Source organism: Cydia pomonella, chromosome 22 (assembly GCF_033807575.1).
Source record: "Cydia pomonella isolate Wapato2018A chromosome 22, ilCydPomo1, whole genome shotgun sequence".
Taxonomy (NCBI): Eukaryota; Metazoa; Arthropoda; class Insecta; order Lepidoptera; family Tortricidae; genus Cydia; species Cydia pomonella.
Genome location: NC_084724.1, coordinates 6,238,601 through 6,260,844, shown reverse-complemented (window position 1 = coordinate 6,260,844; position 22,244 = coordinate 6,238,601). Strand labels below are relative to the sequence as shown.

The 22,244-nt window shown below is 36.2% G+C and overlaps 1 protein-coding gene across 3 annotated transcripts in view; it reads left to right on the top strand.

Moving 5' to 3' along the window:
* Nucleotides 1-9,680: 9,680 nt before the first annotated feature.
* Nucleotides 9,681-22,244, top strand: part of LOC133530109 (RNA-binding protein fusilli) — a 128,262-nt gene continuing 115,698 nt past the window's right edge. Inside the window, exon 1 of one of the 3 annotated variants that reach the window (XM_061867942.1) lies at nucleotides 9,681-10,187. In XM_061867942.1, coding sequence (XP_061723926.1) covers nucleotides 10,059-10,187 — 129 coding nt within the window. In that variant the 5' untranslated portion in view covers nucleotides 9,681-10,058. The remainder of the gene's footprint in view (nucleotides 10,188-22,244) is intronic. The other 2 variants (XM_061867943.1, XM_061867944.1) reach the window with 2 other exon arrangements.

Here is a 22,244-nt window from a genome sequence, read left to right as displayed (position 1 = left end):
TCTATCCGTTGCAATGCAACTGGACAAGTGTATTTCTCTATGCATCGTAGGGGAACGGATCATATTAGTAACTAGGTAGTTACCAGCGGGATTTCACTATATGGGCTTGGCTGGTCGAAGTATTCTTACATATGGCGACAGCATAGGATTCACCTGTCAATCCTAGGAATAGTTTCAAATTATTGTTGGGTTTTAGAATTTTATTGCCTGGATAAATCAAATCTCATAGAACAAAACTAGACACACGTAACACCTGTGCTGGCGTTATCTATAAAAACCTGTGATAATTGCCGGTTCAAGATTTCTCCGAGCAGTCCTTAAAGCGCACTGGGGCTGCGATTCTGGGGAACACTTATTCCGCGAATTTGCGACTGTGACTGTGACTTTTGCCATCATACGCATTAGCTTCCATACAGTTAAGTGCCAATTACATCCAGAGTTCAGTAGTAACTTTTAAGTGTGCTCGTAGAGCATGACATTGTTCGGTTGTTATTAGTATAGAGATAGCTGGACTTTACTAAAATTCGTTTTATTAGCATTAGAAAGAAGGTAAGCGATCTTGATGTGTCTTTTTATTAAAAATCACTTTTAAAAAACAAAATCAATTATAAATCATATAAAACGATATTTTACATTCTTTTAAGTAATAGGTATAATCTATTTTTTTTAAAGCATTTCAATAATTTCAATAAAAAGACACGGCAAAACCCTCTAAAACGAACTCATAAAAGCCACGATGAATTGCCGGGTGTTGATTAAAACTTGGTTAAACGCGTTTCTAGATTAGTTTTTCATTAGCACACTTGCACAGGAAAGTTCACTGCATAATAAGCTATCAATATTAGTTAGGTACATTTTAAACAACATTAATGAGCAAAAAATAAAAAAAATATTAAATCTCAACGACAACCAGGCAGAGAGTTCTCGAGATATTTTGCAATGTGAGTAATGTGACAGACGGACGGACAGAGTCGTGCCATAAGAGTTCCTATTACCTAAAAACAATTACTGATTTTACGTGCCTCTTAAATATTACCGTATTTATTATACTATTTGTGAATTTGCTGCCTTTTTTCTACTGACAAACTCTGACAAACTGGGTGTCCCAGTCCCGGAATATCACCGAAATATAATTTATAAGTTATACTTATACCTAAGAGATTTATCACGAAGTTTTATTTACCTCCGCCAGTACATAGGTCTCCTGTAGTTTATATATTTATATATTAGTCTTGTGTTTAAGGAAATTTGTTTTGCAGGTGTAAGCTTGGTACTTAAGTTTGTCTGTAAATACTTACATAGACATTTGCATGTGTGCAAACAAATGTGTTTGTTGTTCCCTACTTCCCTGGTGAAGAGTAAAGAGCGACTGGCGCGTAGGTATGTCAGAAAATGTTGCATTTGTTTTGAATAGCACGATACCATAAATAAAGGACTGTATCCCCAGTGTAAATTGTGGCTTTCCGATACTTTGGTTTGGTTTGGTTACTATGGTTATTTTTCTATCTATGTATATTTGCATCAATGTGTATTCAAAACTTGCATTTCATTAATTTCAGTGATTGTACACTTTTGTTTGTGTTTGTCATTCATTCACCGTTACTTCTGTTTTACTCATTTCCTCAAAGGTTAACTGGAAGAGATCCCATACAGGGATAAGTTCGCCTTTGTTGTATTTAATTTACTCTGTAACTGTGTTTTTCGTGTTTTTATTTCTATGTACAATAAAGTATATACATACATACATAAATTTATTCGATGGCGTAACGTGACGCGTTAGCGTTAAGTCTCATTTTGTATGGGTTTTTGAGCTTCCAAAACGTCCCGGTTGGCGCGCTGTTTCTAAATCCCATACAAAATGAGACTTAACGCAAACGCCGTACGTCATGTTTCGCCATCGTATAAATTTACACTAGGGGTTCTAACCAGACGGGATGATCAAATCGACCTATTTGATTAGAAAAGAAATTGGCGTCAATCTCATCTAGCGTCCACACAATGTACCTAATCACAAATTAAAGTTTTATTATGACATTTATTTATCTAAACTTTACTGCACAATACATGAAGAGTAAAAATTACTTAATGCCAGAAGGCATTCTCAGCCAGTCAACCATGGGCTAAACCGAAAGATCTAGTTGGTGCAGGGTCAGAATACAGTTAGATTAAAATGGAAAAAAAAATTACATATATAAATAAATACCCATTCTGAAATAATGAGGACGACATTTGAACCTTGTTAAACAGATGCTTGCGCAACATGCGCTTGAAGGAAAAGTTGTTCTGGGATTGTCTAATAGCGAGAGGAAGATCATTCCACAGCCGGATTGCATGAATGGTAAAGGAATTCGACATGAAATCTTTACGATTTCGAGGGACAATAAGTTGAAGGCTACGGGAGGTTTGGAGATCAGTGCCGGGGCGCGGAGTAACAAATTTGAATTTAAGAACGAAGGTAATCAGGGGCTGAAGGATCAAATAAAATTGAAAACAAAGTACTTCCGCAGAACACGCAGTTAAGTTTTATGCGATAAGTGAGATATAGTCGTATTTTCGGAGTCCAAAGACAAACCTGATGCAATTTTCAAGTAACTGGTCGAACTTGGTTAGCTAATTAAAGCGCCCTAAATTAATAAAGTCCAACTACAACTTCAACTAAAATCCCATTTATTAAAAACACAATTTAATGTATGTAGGTATGTACGTATGTAAAAAACAATAAACATGGCGGCATTACCTCGCTGTTTCATACATATAAATAAAATAAATACATATAAATTGTTCTCCTTACCTCTACTCTCCATATATCGAACGATATGGCAATGGCAATGGCCCCCGACTCTAGTATAATATGTCTCTGAATAAAATAAAATAAAAACCGGCCAAGAGCATGTCGGGCCATGCTCAGTGTAGGGTTCCGTAGTTACTCTTCCGTCACAATAAGCTAAACTGGAGCTTAAAGTATAGTAAATTGTTAACCAAGGGATGAAACGCGAGTTAAACAAATAGGCAAATTTGCATAATCAGTACCTAATTGAAGTCTTTTTACTATGAAGGGGAAACTTTTTGCGATAACTCAAAAACAGCTATACTTATCATGTCCGCTATAGTTTTCATTTAAAGTCTTTCTTAAGCTCTACTTCCATGGTTTTTTTCATATTTTTTGGACCTATGGTTCAAAAGTTAGAGGGGGGGGACACTTTTTTTTTTCTTTCGGAGCGATTATCTCCGAATATATTCACTTTATCAAAAAATGTTTGTTGAAGACTCCTATTAGTTTTGAAAGCCCTTTCCAACGATACCCCACACTGTAGGGTTGAAGCAGAAAAAAAAATCACCCCCCACTTTACGTGTAGGGGAGGTACCCTCAAAAAAATTAAATTTTTAGATTTTATTGTACGACTTTGTCGGCTTTAGGTATTGATTTATATATCCATGCCAAATTTCAGCTTTCTAGCACTAACGACCACGGAGCAAAGCTTCGGACAGACAGACAGACAGACGGACATGGCGAAACTATAAGGGTAGGAACCCTTGACTTGAGTTGACTACGGAACCCTAAAAACTACGGATGCGTGACATTGCAGACAAAATAAATAATGATTTCATTTCATTTACCGCTTTTTGACGTAGGTACACTTTACCTTTTAATCAGTTTATAAGTATACAAGTAATTTGTTTTTTGTTTTTAAACTAGCTATACTATAGCAAAACTTTCGTGTAAAATGAGCGATAAAGATATTTTGCAGACGCCAACGCCACCTCATATTCGCGAGTGCCACCAAAGCGCAACGATGCCCCAATGCCAGCTGTAACACGTGGTTAGTGAATATGAATACAAGATATCATACCGGTTTTATAATATCTGTGTAGATAAAATAGTGTATGCGTGAAAAAAATTCTCGACCCAAACCCTGACGCATCCTTTTTAGTTTTTTTTCTTTTACTAAATGCTTTTTGTGTGACCCCTTGATGGAGGCTTCTCGACTCCCAGGGCCTTCAACAGCTCAGCACATTATTTGTTTATTATAATTAAATTACCCGTTTATTATAGTGTGAAACAACCGTCCTCAATATTTGTCCAGTCCGCTGCGCTTGAGGCATCTGAAGGGCTTCGTAAATACTTCCCTTTTGCATAATAAATAATAATGCTACTTTACAGAAAGGTCACGTTGACACGTCGACCAATTATTGTAACCAAAGATACAATGATTGAGTAAGATGTGTAAAGTCTAAGACAATTTCATGCTTCGAATTTGACAGGTAAACGAGATGGCGCTGTTGCATACATTTTGTGGTAACTCTAATTGTCAAAAGTTGACATTTGACAATTCGGTGGCCGCAAAACATCACAGAATAAGAACTACCGTACAGATAGGAAACTTCCTACAAACCAAAAGTTTGACAGCGTTTCAGAGCCGAATCATGTTGTCCCTTTCTGATCTATGGAACTATCCCTTTTAACTTTTTAGGGTTATGAAAATTCATGTAATAATCTTATCTGTAGTTGTGCACGCAAAGGAACGTCAAGTTTTGCCAACCCTAATAATTGCTCGGAGCAATGCTGAGCCGAACGGAGCCGAGAACGCCCGAACGCTCTAGTTTGCTCCCCCTGATATGACGCAGTACAGCGCCATCTGTTTTCGATGTCAAATTAAGGGGCACGTTTTTTAACTTTACCTCTAATATATTACAATCAATTCTCTTTGCTATAACTATTAACTATGTACCTATAGTTTATTATAATAGTTGAAACTTAGGAAACTACAAAGACATCGTAAACATCCCTATAAATAATAATAACTAAGTACTATAGGGACATTCTTACTAGTGTCCGACCGAAACATGTTTTTTTGCCGAAACCGAAACCGAAACCCAAGGTTCGGTTTTGGTGCTAGTTTCGGCCGAAACCGAAACCTAAACTTTTGTTGGACCGGTACCCATGAAAAAGTCAATACCTACAATTCGCATACGTGGTACATAATAAAGCCAGTTTAGTATTTTTAAAGGTCACAATCAACCAAGCTCCAATAAGGCCTGTTCAATTTACTGAGTGGACCTCATACACCTCTTTTAATCTCTTTTCATCAATTGCTACATATTTGTTCTCCAATAGTCAAATATTTTCCCTAATGCATCGAATTAATGTAGAACATTGCAAATTACAAGTTAGTTGTACAATGATGGTGCACAGGCAAGTATTCACCGCTAAACTCTACGCCAAACGTAAATCAAATATTTAAAACATTTGGAGAGCATCATAGAATAGGGTTGTTTCCATCTACAAATCTTAGGGCAGAATTGTATCACAATAAATTCTTTTGGATTATAAGAACATGTTATACTACTTTTAGGGGACCTGTAATGACCATATTTTTGTAAATATTAAATTTAAAATATCTTTTGGCAAATTGGCACACGTCACGTGACCAAACTCGAAACGTCTATGAAGATTCTGATGACGTCACAACTCTCGGATTGACACTGTTGACAGTTAGGCGATAAACAACAAATGACAAATGTCAGTTAACAGTTCGTATCATCTACGTGTGTATGTAGTTATGTGTCAAACCGTAAACTGTGACGTCACACAATTTTCAAAGAGCGTTTTGGGCGCGAAAGCATCTGTCAAAATATATTTTGTTAATTTAACATATTTCAAGCCGCTTTTAGTATAAAAAATGAATTTTAGGGCAACTTTTAGTTAATATAGAACGTAATACAAGCGTTTCAAAAAATTGGAAACAACCCTATTGAAGAGTTCACAAAATCACAGCCCAGAAGTTAGTTAAACTTAACTTACTTACTACTTACAATACTTGTACTTGGGTACTTTCAATTAACAATTTATTCAAAATTATCGTTGTTTATGGAATGTGGAGTTAAATATTTAAATGTAAATTGTATAACAAATCCATTTAAACCAAAACTTCAATTGCTTATCGCAAAAAAAAGGTACTTTGAAATAAATGCTCCAGTGATACAGAAAGTGATACGTTTCTGCACAGTTCACTTTCAAAAGTTGTTCTTTTATTTGAAAAAAGGTGTCTTTAAAATAATCTCATAGCAATTTCCAGTGTAATAAACACATTTATAGTTGGTTAAATTGCAAACTGGATTCGGAAATGTTTTTTGTTAATTAAAAAAAAAGTTACCAAGATAGAGGTCTGATTATATTTTTTCTGTAAAATTTATAGTAATGTTAATATTATGTAAAAAATACATAATTTTTTAACGGTAAGCTTCGGAGATTAGGGGGGGGGGGGGAATGGTATTTTTTTTCACAATTTCCTCCATACATAATTTTTTTCCACTACTAAAAAATAATAAAAAATTGTTTTAGAATGGTCAATTTGAGCTCTTTCAAATGATATCCCACTTGTCCTAGTCACGAGACTTTGACATTTTGTCCCCTCTTCATATTGGGCATTTCCCATAGTTAAAAAAATAAAATAACAAAATAATATACTTTCAATGTGTCTGGGTTAGCGTTGTTCTCGAGATGTTTAGCGTTGTGACAGACGGACGGACAGAGTCGCACCATAAGGGTTCCTTTTGTACCTATTTGGTACGGAACCCTAAAAAGCAGATTGTATAAAAGATGCCCCCAGATACACATTTCAGGATTTTTAATAGTATGTCAGCCCCAAACCTTTAAATTAGGGGCTGGAAGATTGTCATAAGCAACTTACGAAAAGAAGTTTGTTGCTACAATTCATAGAAATTATTAAAAACATTTTCATGTAAAAAAAATAACAGGTAAAATGTTGCCAACACGAAACCATAAGGCTCGCGCTATCAAAAATTCATCAGATCTCTTGTAGAGCCAAGTTTCTAACTCTACAAGCCCTAACTTCACATACACCTTTAGGCAAAATATGTGGCTTGGCCATTTGACCCCTGTTTGACTGGGCTAGACATTGTAAATAAGTTCTAGAATAATCCCTTTCATCGCTGCCTTTCAAAGAATAAATAGTGCAGTATGTCTCTGCACAATATGCACACGTCGCTAAGACCTTTTACACCTCACTTCAGTCCTTCGTTATAAGGCGAAAATTGAAAACAATCTTTGACTGTACAGTTTTCATGAACAAAATATTTCGTCAGAAAAGGGACCTTAGGAGACGTCGTGTTTACGTGACGATGAAGTCGCTGTTATTATGTGGCATAACATAGTCTTCCATCAGCCAAATAACTGAATCCTATAATACGATATATTTCGCCACTCGCTTGGCAATCATTGAAACGCACCAATCATTATAAAACCGTTGATTGGACTCGGCTGATTCATACCTACACTCGTCAGTGAAATGGGTCACATAAATGTGTCAGTAACGCGAGAGGTGGGCGGCCATCTTGATATCCCACCAATGAGAGCGCGGGGCGGCGCGCGCTGCGTACGGGAAAGGATGGACGAAAATAAGAAGCGAATTAGTACTTAGAAGTTGATTAGTTGGGATATTTCATAGGCTAGCTGTAAAATAAGTACATATATTCATGCGTTTGATTCTCTGTATGTCGTTTTCGGGGGCAATTTAATAGCCTGACCTTCGAGTTTTGATTTTGATACATGGGGTTTCTGGTGATAACTCGGTAGATGGCGTTATAGTTTAGTTTGATTATCTGTAATGAGCTAGAATTTTACTGTTTTCTTTTCTCAAGCAAGTTTTAGTTACATATTTATTGGTAAGTATTCAGAAAATAGCAGAAAATAGATCGATGTACCTCACCTATGCGTTTTTATGTGGAAGTCAGCAAACGACCCAACGATCCGCCTGATGGGAAGCGGTCACAGTTTCCCAGAGACATGAGCAACATTGGAGGAGCTACCGACTCATGAAAACCCTGAATACCCTTAATTCATTTACATAAGTAATTATTATTGCGTCTTAAGTGGAGTCCAGACGGGACAATTTTTCGCCAATCTGATTAAATTGTCCGATCAAATCGGCCGTGCGGACATAAACGCCAATTTGGCTCGCTGATTTCGATGGCCTATTATGACCAATATTACAGATAAACTGGCGCGCGTTCGCCTTTGGCGTTTTTATTTTATTTAGAGCCCTGAAATATCACCATAAAACGAAAATTGGTAATTAAATTGGATATTGAATTATTGACCCCAATTCCTTTTCGAATCAAATTGGTCGATTTGATCATCCCGTCTGGACTCCACTATATAATATGGTAATTCGTAACATACCGAAGATACCTATGTATTTTCAACAGATTAGGTAGGTACCATCGCCAACACTGTTAACTGTCCATCGATGAACCTTATTACAATAAGCATAAGGTCCACCTATGGACAGTTAAGAGTGTTGCTGGTTGTACTGTCTACTAGGTATTCGATTTTTTGCAAAAATATTTAAAAAATGATGGCCTTAATACCCAAATCAAGTCTAAACGCAGGGAATTAAATAAGTAGGGAAGTATGTCCAAGTTATTCATAGCCCAATACCTACACCTGCTATAAACTTCATCTAAAACATTTTAGTGTCACCTATTAAAATCAACTTTAATCCAAGATTTATTACTTGAATGTCAGATAATTACCTCTTACCACATACTAAACATAAATAATTATTTTAACATCCATCAACATTGTAAAAAAACCAGTATAAAATAAAATTTAACCGTATGAATATTAGACAGAAGTAGGGTTTAAGTTAAGTTGGTGAAACGTCGTTGAAGTCTTTTACATGAGGTCAAGAGAGGTCTACGGAAAAATACTGAAAATATGTTAATTTGTAAACAATGTTGTTACCTTCAGAATAATGGAAGATCATTTAACAATAGGACATTAACATTATGCAGTTGAGAAAAAACTAAGATTTTTGTTGGAATATATTAATTTATGTTATTAGTAGGTAGGTTAAATTAAAATAAATTGTACTTGATTTGATACATATATATAGCTCAAATAATAAGGCTTATGTATTGAAGTATTTGGGAGTCATACGTTCTTTGATTTCTTTGACATTTGTCAAATCTATCGATGAAAAATCATAGTCTCTAAGGGAATTTGATTGTTCAATCTTTACGTTATGAAATAAAGAACACCCAATTTTTTGTTAGCCAGGTAGATAGGTCGGTGTGTTCATTAAATTAAGGCGTACCTAAATAATTTAGGCACTTACCTAAATAAACGAATGTCAATTCGATCTCCATCCAACCTTCCTCCAAAATCCAAATATCATGCTTAGTAAGTGTTTTAGCCAGTTGACATATCGTACTTAATAGAATAATTGCATATGCATATTAGCATTATTGATGTTTTTATTATACATTGCTGTATTTAGTAAGAATTTTGAAAATAAAAGCTAAGAAATAGCGGAATGTAAGCTATTGACAAAAAACGCGTAAACCGGTTGAGTCGTTACGTATCAATAACGCATGTACAGCAAGATAGCGATATTGGTTTCTAATATCACGATAATAAATAAACAAATCCGGATCTCCATTAAAACAAATATAAGCTTTGTCGTAAGGGCATAAAATGCATAATCGAATGGAACGCGACATGTGAAAAGCGGCGAAAATGCTGGCCGGTAACTTTTATATTTAAATAAACAAAACGTTCCATTGATGTCCCAAAAGGGCATATTTGAATTTGGAATGTTGTTGGAGAGGTAATGAACCGCGTTGGCAACGACGCGTGGATATATTCTAGCTATCTCATCAATGATAATGGCGGAGCGGCAACGTCGCCTCACCTGGCTTACCTGCGCACGCACTGACAAGGGGGCAAGCGAGCGGCACTCGTAGTCTCGATCATACCATCCCGCAGATAGACTGTTTTAAAAAACAAAACGATTTTTTTAAGAAAAAACTGCACATTTTCTGTGTTTTTGCGTGCGGGTGTTTATAAACTATAGTTCCAAACAGTGCAACGTACAAAAGTGATGTGATTATTCGATTTTCAAAACGGATGCTCGATTAGCGGTACATTGCTCAACGAGTTTCTACGTTTCTAGCGGCAAAACGGTGGGCATAAACGAGAATTCGGGCATGAGAGTGTAGTTTTTTTTAAAGTGTTGTCATCGTTGTATGGCACGATGATATCTGGAGGGTGGGTTTGCGCGCTGCACGTGAGGACGGCAGGCCTAGGGGGTGCAGCCCTAGGCTCGGACGAGGAGGAAGTGGTCTACCTGGCCTATATTGTCATTGACGTGAGCAACAATCAGGTAAGAATAAGAATCTTTTGACGTTTATCATATGTACAAAGTCTAGTGTTGTAAGAAACGCGTCTGGTTGTATGGCCTATGGTTTTATAGTCAGTCTATAAACAGAATTTAAAAAGTTATTGGCCAGTGATGCGAATGCGATAAGCGCCAAACCTAATAGCGTTAGACAATTTGTTTTCAGTTTACAGATAAAAGTTTTAAAGTAAGTAACTGTAACGCACAATGCTGTCAAATATTTTTTATTAGAGATAGAATGGCATGTATATGACTAGGAGTAATACAAGGCAGAACAACCCTATGGCTTTAGCTTGCCACTGTAAACAAATTAAAAAGTTAAACCTAACCTAAAACAGTGTTCACCTGCTCGGTTATGTTTTCAATCCTGTAAGAGCGAAGGCGGCTATCTCTATCTGCTAATAAAGTATTGAATGAATAATATTAGATAATTTACTAGTAGTATACAGGTGCCTCCCTCTAGTAAACAGGTGCCTCCCGCTCTTACCGAACTTAAGGTAAACAGGATATAATCTTTTCTCAATTGCGCGTGCCAAATATAAGGTAGAACGACAGTCCCTATAGGTACTTACACATTTTCCTTTTCTGGTCTACTGGATCCCCAGTATCCCTACCTATAGGTAGGGATCCAGTAGACCAGGAATCAGGATCTACCAACGAATAATGTTCTAAAGCAGGCACTGAAAGTGTGAAAGAGTAAGAGTAATAATAATTGTGTGACGGTACGGAACTTTCCGCTAGCAATTTCCACTCGGACTCGAATGTTTATCTCTGGTACCAATAATAATAATAAAACTTGCTCAACACTAAGCATCAACGGACCGAAATACAAAAAATTTGAAGTAAGCAGTAAATAAACACATTGTAACAACTGATAATATTGATTTGTAATCTCTACAAGTCTACAACCTTGACTAAATTATCGATGATGAATTTAATAATTAACGGACCATCATTAGCGAATTAGCGATTTATTAGATCATTTCACGTTGCGCAGGTAAGTACTTACCAACGTCAAAGATAAAATGATAGAATTATATCTATACTTCGTTTTTTTAGCATACGCGCGTACATTTTTTTAAGTTGCCGCTTTTTTCTACTAACGGAAATGGCTTGACAGACTATAGTTCGTTTTTTTAGCATTAAAAGAAGGTACCTAAGCGATGTTGAAATAACTTTTTTTTAATTAATATATTTATTGATAAATTAAATCAAAGACTTAAAAAATAAGTCACGGCAAATATGTCACAATTATAAACCATAATACATATGATCATTTACATTATTTTGCTTACATAAGTAATAGTTACCGATTTTTAGAAAGCGTTTTTCAATAAAAAGACATGTAAAGATACTAAAGATTGTTTACCTTATTTCGAAGAGTTATCGTCCCATAGAAAATTTTACACTAATGATCACTTGCATGCCTATATTGGTGCCGGATTACTGAGTGAATTGTACTATAGAAGTGCCGGATTATCGAGATTTCACTGTAATTTGAGTCAGACATTCAGTTTATAGCGTCAAGCAAATGATGTACATGCTGATTTGCTTATAAACGCTCTCTTGTGAACGGAATATGAATGTTTATAGTTATTTGTCTCTGTTAACGTTAACTTATTTCGCCGAAAACTAATTTGTAAATGCATAGAAATGGAGATTAGCACCTGAGGGCCTACCGCGAACCTCGTTCGACGTGTTGCCTCCCTGTCGCACTTGTAAATTCGTACGTAATTATGACAGGGAGGCAACACATCAAACGTGGTTCGCGGTATGCGGTAGGCCCTCAGTTCTCTTAAGTTTCCCACAGCTATTACGCATTGCCTCATAACATAACCAACATAACTTGAACTATTATTTATTTTATTTATAACAAAGGGAGCCAGATGTTACGGATAATTGCATGCGGTGTGCATGCGCTTTGCGATACATTGCGGCATTTGATCGATCGATTTAATTCAGTGCACCAACTTAGTCGGCAATTATCGAAAATCGCATGCGGTTCTTCTCTCACTCGCTGAGCGTGAGGTAGAGCGTGCCCGGGAACCCGGGATTGCGGCTATCATTGTTTTAAATTGTTGGTTTTAGTTCGTTCGTTCGGAAAAAAAACGAAGAGTTCGACCAAAAATAAAAATAATATTTTTAGCTTTTGTGCAAAAAAATATAACAATTTTTCAATGCGTTTGCGTTTTTCTATCGAGCGAAAGTTGTTTAATCATGTTTCGAATCAATGAAGTTACTAAAGAAAGACCTCAAAATTGCTTTACATATTTTTTGGCATCCAATACGGTGATCTAAAAAAGCGCTTCCGTTTTCAAAAACTGCTGGCTGTACCTAAATAAAACCTTTAACGCCCGTCATAGACGGAGCGGCCTATGGAGTGTGGAATTAAAAGGAGTGAAATCTCCTATGGTAGAACTGATGCAAAAGTGTCCAGTTATAAATAATAGTTCCAAATCTCTCCAGAGTAGCTAAGAACCTACGCGTTATTGACAGAGTGAAGTGTGCTGTCTATGATTTGATTTTTTTTTCAAGTATTCTATTGTAGCGCAACCTATTTAAGGGGTTTTTGACGACACTTTTTGGTACATAGAGATTTCATTCCTTACCTCCACCTTCCATAGGAGCGACCGATAGATACCGACAGATGCTAACAGATATAGTATAGCTAGGCGCCACACACGCCAACGATACCAAATATATTACTGTCTGTCTAGCGCCTTGCATTGTGAGAGAAACAAAATATACCTAATACCGAGCTATATATCGCAAGTTATCTTAAGATGCCTTGCTATAAGATATCGTAAGATACCAATAGTTATTTGTGTCCCAAGGGAGGAAAAGTGGGAAGTTATTATCGCTTCGTCTCTGACGGGCTTAATGTGTAATCAGAGATCACAGTTTCATTGGTCAGTCGATGCGCTCATAAGCGAGTTCCAAGATGGCGGATGGTCTAGGGGTCAATATCCCACGAAATTGCCTAAAAAAGAAGAAACGAGCTGTGACGAACAAGTCTCGGACAGCCAAAAGCCAAACCTGTACGCCTACGATTAGTGTTTATGGTTGGATACTTTCTTAAAATAATTAGCTGGGATAGAGGTTTTTTGAAGTTTTTAATTGCTTTGTGTAAAAATTGTCTAAACAAATTTAATAGCAATTTATATTCTGAATTTGAGTTTTGCACTGTAAGAATTACATAAGCACAAAAAAGTTTCGCTCGTAAACATAACTTTTTGCTAGTAGCAATGAAAGCACGAATCGTTTATAAAGCATGACATGAGTAGTATACGATTACGCGCCATATTGTGGAATTTAGTTAGAACTCAATTTTTCATACTAAACCGAACTGTCACCCAATACATGAGAATAACAGCGCCCTCTTGACAATGATCATATATTTCTAGTCGGGCTTTAGATTGGTATAGAGGACTTGCCGCGAACACCGAAATTCGCAGATTCTTTCTCTGTCGCTCCAATTACGCGTGAATTGGAGTAAAAGAGAACGATTACCTCAATTTGCAAACTTCGGTGTCGCGGTAGGCCCTCTGATCCGATAACAATGCACTAAATACAATTACAAACATTGTTATTAGCGAAATTTACAAAACCCTAACCTCGTAACGCACGGGCTAATTTTAAAAACTTTTTTTTTTGCGAATTTGTAATTTTCTTTCATTTCTATACCGAAGTCCAGTAGAAAAAGCAAATAATTTAAACAAATATGACAGCTTTCGTTGGTATTTTGTATTCCACCACTTCTCTTAAGCAATATGCCTATCAAGCAGGTGTCACAGTTCAAATATTTGGGCCATATATTGACTGATGATCTCAAAGATGACAAGGACTTGGAACGAGAACGTAGGTCTTTGTCTGTGCGAGGAAATATGTTGGCTCATAGATTTACGCGTTGTTCTGTGCCTGTAAAACTAACTCTTTTTACTGCTTATTGCCAAAGTTTCTATACAAGTGGTTTATGGGTACACTTTAGTCAGAGAGCGTATAATGCATTGAGAGTGCAATATAATAATGTCTTTAGGGCCCTGTTTCGGCTCCCCCGCTTTTGTAGCGCTTCGGGAATGTTCGCTGACGCAGCGGTTGATGATTTTTATGCAATAATGCGGAAAAAGTCGGCGTCCATTGTACGGCGAATGTGGGCGAGCGGAAACGGGATCCTAAAGATGATAGCAGATAGGCTGGACTCTGCCGTCCTTGCCCGGTTCACTGATCTGCATGTACAACCTAATCGGAGAGGCGAGCAGGGAGGGTGGGGACCAAGGAGGCCATTTATTTTATAAGTATAGGCTTAGGTCATAGTTTTAGTTTTTTTTTTTGTAACATATGGACCCTGTGTAACAGTGTTGTCTGAAATAAATGATTTTTATTTTATTTTATTTTATTTATTTATTTATTTGACATTTAACCCAAAAATTGTATGGAAGTTGATTTCACTGAAATATTATTAACTAACATATATTTTAACAAAGTATACAAATAAAATATTTAAGTAGGTACCTATATATAAATTGTTGATAAGATCACGATTCTCGTCAAACAGTGCGTGATTACGAAGTATTGAAGGTAAATTGGTTTGTTTACATTATTTGCAATGAACTGACCAGAGTGACTAGACTTTATATGAATATGCTGTGAATATGACTCTAAAACTCAAATGAATTTGTTCTTGTTTATGATAAAACAGATATGGTACTCACGGTAGTGTCTGTTCATAGTATGGAAGGTAGAGGTAAGGAATAGAATCTCCATGTTCCAAAAAGTGTCCGTCTAAAATTAAATAGGTGTAGCTACAATACCTAGAATACTTGAAAAAAATTCAAATCATAGACATCGCATTTCACTCCGTCAATAACGCCAACGTTCTTAGCTACACTAGCGCTACTCTGGAGAAATTTGGAACTATTATTTATAGCTGACATCAGCTTACTAGCTTATAGGATACTTTTGCAACAGTTCTGCCTATGGAGATTGTATTCCTTACCTCTACCTTCCATATGTTAATAGTGTCTGTTCGTCTGTCAATGTCAAGCCATTGAAATCGTTTGTCCCTGTCTGTCATTTTGGCATTGTTTGTTATAAATTAGAAAGGGATAAAATTTAAAAAAGATTTGCTTTTTTTTAAGAATAAAGGAGGGATTGGGGAATATACCTTTCCAGTATATGAACGTTATGTCGTTAAACAAAAAGAACTCTGAATTTTAGAACGAGTCGCTAAATCCTAATACCTAAAAGTTGATTTAAGTATTTTACCTGATCGTGAAATAGTGTTTAAATCAAAAACGGTTTTTTACGACGACATTTACAGCCTCTTAACGGTCGAATAATCATTAGTCACGAAAACTGTGGGCAAATTACATTTAATTTATTTATTCATTCATTTATATCGTTGTAAAATCATGTACATAAAATCAAAAACCGGGCAAGTGCGAGTCGGACTCGCGCACGAAGGGTTCCGTACCATTTATGACGTATTAAAAAAACTACTTACTAGATCTCGTTCAAACCAATTTTCGGTGGAAGTTTGCATGGTAATGTATATCATATATTTTTTTTAGATTTTTCATTCTGTTATTTTAGAAGTTACAGGGGGGGGATGACACACTTTTTTCACTTTGGAAGTGCTCTCGCGCAAACTATTCAGTTTAGAAAAAAATGATATTAGGAACCTACATATCATTTTTGAAGACCTATCCATAGATGCCCCACACGTATGGGTTTAATGAAAAAAAAATAATTTAAATTTTATGACGTATTAAAAAAAACTACTTACAAGATCTCGTTCAAACCAATTTCCGGTGGAAGTTTGCATGGTAATGTATATCATATATTTTTTTTAGATTTTTCTTTCTGTTATTTTAGAAGTTAGAGGGGGGGACACAAATTTTTTCACTTTGGAAGTGTCTCTCGCGCAAACTATTCAGTTTAGAAAAAAATGATATTAGAAACCTAAATATCATTTTTGAAGACCTATCCATAGATGCCCCACACGTATGGGTTAAATGAAAAAAAAAAAAAAATTAAATTTTATGACGTATTAAAAAAAACTACTTACTAGATCTCGTTCAAACCAATTTTCGGTGGAAGTTTGCATGGCAATATATATCATATATTTTTTTTAGATTTTTCATTCTGTTATTTTAGAAGTTACGGGGTGGGGGGGGGGGACACATTTTAAGAAATCAGAAATCATAGCATTTATTCGTGATAAACTATGACATACAAAAGTATAACAACATAACAAAAGAAAGAAACATTAGAATAAATAAATAGTTTACCACGAAATGGTCCCGCCTCAGCATTAATGCTAACCCAAAAGTCAGCGCTGATCTTCCGGCGAGACCATTTTACCACTTTGGAAGTGTCTCTCGCGCAAACTGTTCAGTTTAGAAAAAAATGATTTTAGAAACCTCAATATCATTTTTAAAGACCTATCCATAGATACCCCACACGTATGGGTTTGATGAAAAAAGATTTTTCGAGTTTCAGTTCTAAGTATGGGGAACCCCCAAAATTTATTGTTTTTTTTTCTATGTTTGTGTAAAAATCCAAATGCGGTTCATAGAATACATCTACTTACCAAGTTTGAACAGTATAGCTCTTATAGTTTCGGAAAAAAGTGGCGGTGACATGATCGGACAGACAGACGGACATGACGAATCTATAAGGGTTCCGTTTTTTGCCATTTGGCTACGGAACCCTAAAAAGGTGTTAAGTCCATAACGCCCTGCTAGGTCACATAACATTTATGTAGACAAACAAGCACAACGACCACCCGATGGTAGATTTATTAGCTGCGTTGTCTTTGGAAATAGTCTTATTATGGAAATATTATTTCCAAGCTAATTGCCTATATCCGACATCTTTTATATTATCAGGTGTTTGATACAAGGCTAGTTTAAATAACCTAATTAGGAAGATTGTTATGAAAGTGGAATTACACTGTGTAGTAATTTTTCGTTAACTATTAACATGTAATGAGTTAATAGGTACTTTGCACGTATGGAAATACTTTGCACTTGTCAAATAATTAGTAATACATCTACTTACCAAGTTTGAACAGTATAGTTCTTATAGTTTCGGAAAAAAGTTGCTGTGACATAATCGGACAGACAGACGGACATGACGAATCTATAAGGGTTCCGTTTTTTGCCATTTGGCTACGGAACCCTAAAAACTCGTTACATGTTTGTAGAATAACTTAAGTGATGTTATTGACGTTGTTTTCATTTGTCATTTACATACAAAGACCTGTGCAAAAACGTCAGTTTTTCTAACGAAGTTAAATATTGCGTTCTTGTGTTGTTTTTTGTAAACAAACTAGTTTTCAAGTTTTGTAAGATGCAATAACATATGGCTATAATATGTATAGTTGGTTGTCAGGCAGCTTATTTTCGCATAGAACGTAGGTATATTTTCTAAAACTATTTTCAAATATGCTCATAAGCGCCGTAACCTAAATGGCAATCGCTTATGGAGAAACGCCTGTAAGGTTTAGCTTCACACAGGGGGTAGATAAATGTAAGTGTTGACACAGGTATAGTAAATAAAAAAACCAACAATAGAAATTGACTGGCCGTAGGTTCATAGTCTACTGAACCGGCACTCGCAATTTAAAAAACTCACACAGGGAAATCTTGGTTCTTGTTTTTGACAGAATAACTTCTTAGAATGCAAGATAAGTTCGGATTCTCAAAGATCAGCAAGCGTCACGATCTGGACACGCGTGCAAACGCCACGATCTGGATACCCGTGCAAGCGTCAGGATTTGGAATTTTGGACACACGTGCGCTCAAACACGCGCCGTAGCATGAGGAGCTTATGTCTTGAAACTCGATTCCCGATCCAGGGAATTGCTAAATAGCTTATTATATACACGAGGAAGTATTTTATTTTCGTGAAAATGACATTAAATTTAGGACATTAGAAAAAATTGCTCATATCAATAGATTTCAGCATTTTATTTCCAATCTCTTTTTGTCAGCTGACCAGCACAAGGCTTGTCTATGGCAGGCGACTGATTGGTGATTAGTTCAAGCCAACCGTCATACACTAATCGAAAAATAAAAACGTATCAGGACAGATGACAGAAGCGCCGAAATGTCACGTGGGCAATTCCATACATTTAAATGTCTATGATTTTAATATTCATATACCTACTAGCCATGTCTTATCCAACCTCGACAATGGCAGAATCATCAACACCTTGATGGAGCCATAGCACGAAAAATTGACTAAACGTTGAACGTTAATTAGAATTGAAAATTTATCATTACAAATTGAACCGTAAATTGTAACCGTCCTTTACGGTTCCATTTGTAATGGTTAATTTTCAATATTTTCAATTCTAAATAACGTTCGGTTCGGCCAACATTGCTTTCTAATGTATGGCACTATCCCTTCCGGCTATTTAGGGTTGTCAAAATTCAAGTGATTATCATTATCTTATCTGTGGTTGTGCACGCAAAGGGACGTCAAGTTTTGCTGACCCTCTTAATTGCTCGGAGCAATGCTGAACTGAACGGAGCCGAGAATGCCCGCATGCTGCAGTTTCTCCTTGATTGACATTTAAATTTCTATTGTTATTTTCTATAAACCTTTCGATGTAACACCTTACCTTAACAATCAGGTAAAACGAACAACAACATTTCCAAGCCATTCCTCATATGAATTGATTGACAGCAAATCATTGCCTTGCACAAGCAACTCGTCGACGAGGTCATCGCTAATTGGCCATAGCTTCATTAAAACATCGCGTGTCGATGATATTACGAGTGCAATGTGAAATTGGATACAGGTAGGAAAGGGATTTAACACTGTTTAACACTCTGTTCTTGCTTAATCTCAGGTTTAAATAGTCTATTATAAAATTATAAAAATCGATTTATATCGATTGTAGCACATCACCATTGCAGAAAGTGCAAAAAACTGGCAACACGTGAAATTTCACGTCAGAGGTCCATAAGGTAGAGTATTTTTGGAACGGCTCGGATACGGTGTCACATGTCATAACAATACAATTTTGCGAAAAACCTACCAATGTATATACCAGTACGAGCAAGATGCATAGAAAAGTTACGCACACGCTAGCGAATATGTCAGTGTCATTGCCAAGGCATTGTCAAGGCTACTGTTTGCGGCTCATAAAAAACAAAAATATATCAATGTTTGATTATTATTGTTTTCATATTTACTTGATCATGAACAGGACCTTGGTGATAATTACCACTAACCCATCTAATATTTAATGTTGAAACACAAGGAACCATAATCACTTAACGCTTTGGTGTAAAACGTTGTAACTCAAATCTTTGCGAACGCTAAAAACAGCTACGTAAAGTATGTAGACCTTTTTGAGCAACTGTATTAAAAGCGATTTTGCGATTGTTTGATGTTGGTGCTTGGTTGGCCCTCTCTGAGGTCCTCAAGAAAAAGAGTGCAATGCAAGTAATGCAACGTGTTACAAAAGTACAAAGACATTCGGGATTTGAATTAACTGACAAAAAAAAGAGGTAAAACATGTAGTTTTTTATCATTTATTTATTTATACAGATACCTCTTTGCGTCGTATTCGTCAACCTTGAGGGTCGTGACCTCCCTTTTGTACCACTTTCTCTCTTATGATCTTTCTCCATCTGTCTCTGTGTCTGGCGGTGTGGATGGCCATGTGCCATATACATATTATATATTTAATGTCTAATTTATTGTAATAAATTGCTCATTTTCTACCTAGGTATTTAAGAGCTACTTTTCAAATCTCGAATTTTTGAAACTATGTTTCTGTCGCGCTGCGGTGGGCGCGGGCGGGAGTGCGTGCGTGCGATAAGGACAACTGCAGCTCGGACTAAAATTCAAAAATCGAGGTTTCGCTCTCAACTGTTTCCTCCTCCAAAACGCAACCAATCATTGTGAAATTTTGGAATCTGCAAGAGGAAGAAATAATCTATGCCGCTATGTTTTGATTTTATGGATATTTGTATACTGCGCCTTTATTGCAGCCAATTCAATTGAGCCGTTTTTGCGATCTTAGAGGCTCAGTAAGTTTCTTCAAAATAAAAATAATCCAAAAAAGCAAAACAGCGGCACAGCATATTGATTATCATTGCTCTAGGTTAAAAATCCAGAGAAGAAACAGTAGATAGCGTTTGTATGGAAAAATCGCAACTATGAAGTCTATGAATTCCTCTTAACTACATTTCCTAACACTTCCAACGCGGTGTTGAAGAATTGACCATATCCATTACAAATTGAACCGTAAACTGTAACCGTCCGTTACTGTTTACGGTTCAATTTGTAATGGTTATTGGTCAATTCTAATCAACGTTCGGCCAACACTGGTATAGAGGTTGTACGTCTTGAACATTTTGGACCCTCAGCACAAGATTCTCGTCGTAGATGACAGGAGATCAATTTTTTATTTAGTTATTGCTATATTACTGGTCACGCTTTATATTAATTATTAAATGACTAATTTTAATATAAAAGGATATTGAAGCGAATGGCGATAGGTACTTTAACGCCTATTACAGAGGTATTAACAATTCAAATGCGACGTTTTGCTATTGCAACTTAAGGATGGCTCACGCTAGAACGATGCGGGTCCGGGCAGAGGCGTTCGACGCTTCATTTTTCTATTTTATGTAGAAAGCATCACGTGATCACCGATAAAAAAAAGCGGCCAAGTGCGAGTCGGACTCGCCCATGAAGGGTTCCGTACCATTTATGACGTATTGAAAAAAAACTACTTACTAGATCTCGTTCAAACCAATGTTCGGTGGAAGTTGCATGGTAATGTATATCATATATTTTTTTTTAAATTTTCATTCTGTTATTTTAGAAGTTACAGGGGGGGGGGACACATTTTTTCACTTTGGAAGTGTCTCTCGCGCAAACTATTCAGTTTAGAAAAAAATGATATTAGGAACCTAAATATCATTTTTGGAGACCTATCCAATATACCCCACACGTATGGGTTTGATGAAAAAAATATATTTTTTTTAATTTTATGACGTATTAAAAAAAAAACTACTTACTAGATCTCGTTCAAACCAATTTTCGGTGGAAGTTTGCATGGTAATGTAGATCATATATTTTTTTTAGATTTTTCATTCTGTTATTTTAGAAGTTACAGGGGGGGGGGGGGGGGGCACAATTTTTTTCACTTTGGAAGTGTCTCTCGCGCAAACTATTCAGTTTAGAAAAAAATGATATTAGAAACCTAAATATCATTTTTGAAGACCTATCCATAGATACCCCACACGTGTGGGTTTGATGAAAACAATTTTTTTTTTTTAATTTTATGACGTATTATAAAAAAACTACTGACTAGATCTCGTTCAAACCAATTTTCGGTGGAACTTTCCATGGCAATGTACATCATATATTTTTTTTAGATTTTTCATTCTGTTATTTTAGAAGTTACGGGGGGGGGGGGGGGACACATTTTACCACTTTGGAAGTGTCTCTCGCGCAAATTATTCAGTTTAGAAAAAAATGATATTAGAAACCTCAATATCATTTTTAAAGACCTATCCATAGATACCCCACATGTATGGTTTTGATGAAAAAAGATTTTTTGAGTTTCAGTTCTAAGTATGGGGAACCCCCAAAATTTATTGTTTTTTTTCTATTTTTGTGTAAAAATCCTAATGTGGTTCATAGAATACATCTACTTACCAAGTTTGAACAGTATAGCTCTTATAGTTTCGGAAAAAAGTGGCGGTGACATAATCGGACAGACAGACGGACATGACGAATCTATAAGGGTTCCGTTTTTCGCCATTTGGCTACGGAACCCTAAAAAGTAGTATGAGAATATGAAATTCTTGTCACAGATAAACCGCTTGCAAAAAATTTAGCCATTTACAAAAAAGGAGGAGGTTATTAAATTAAATTGTATTTATTCGATCCCCGAATCGATTCGATTTATTTGAATTAGATTTCCGAACGGGCACCCCAGGTACCGCTGGTGTGATGTCGTGGAGGCGGACCTGCGTCGGTTAAATGCCAATTCATGGCAGGAATCCGCGC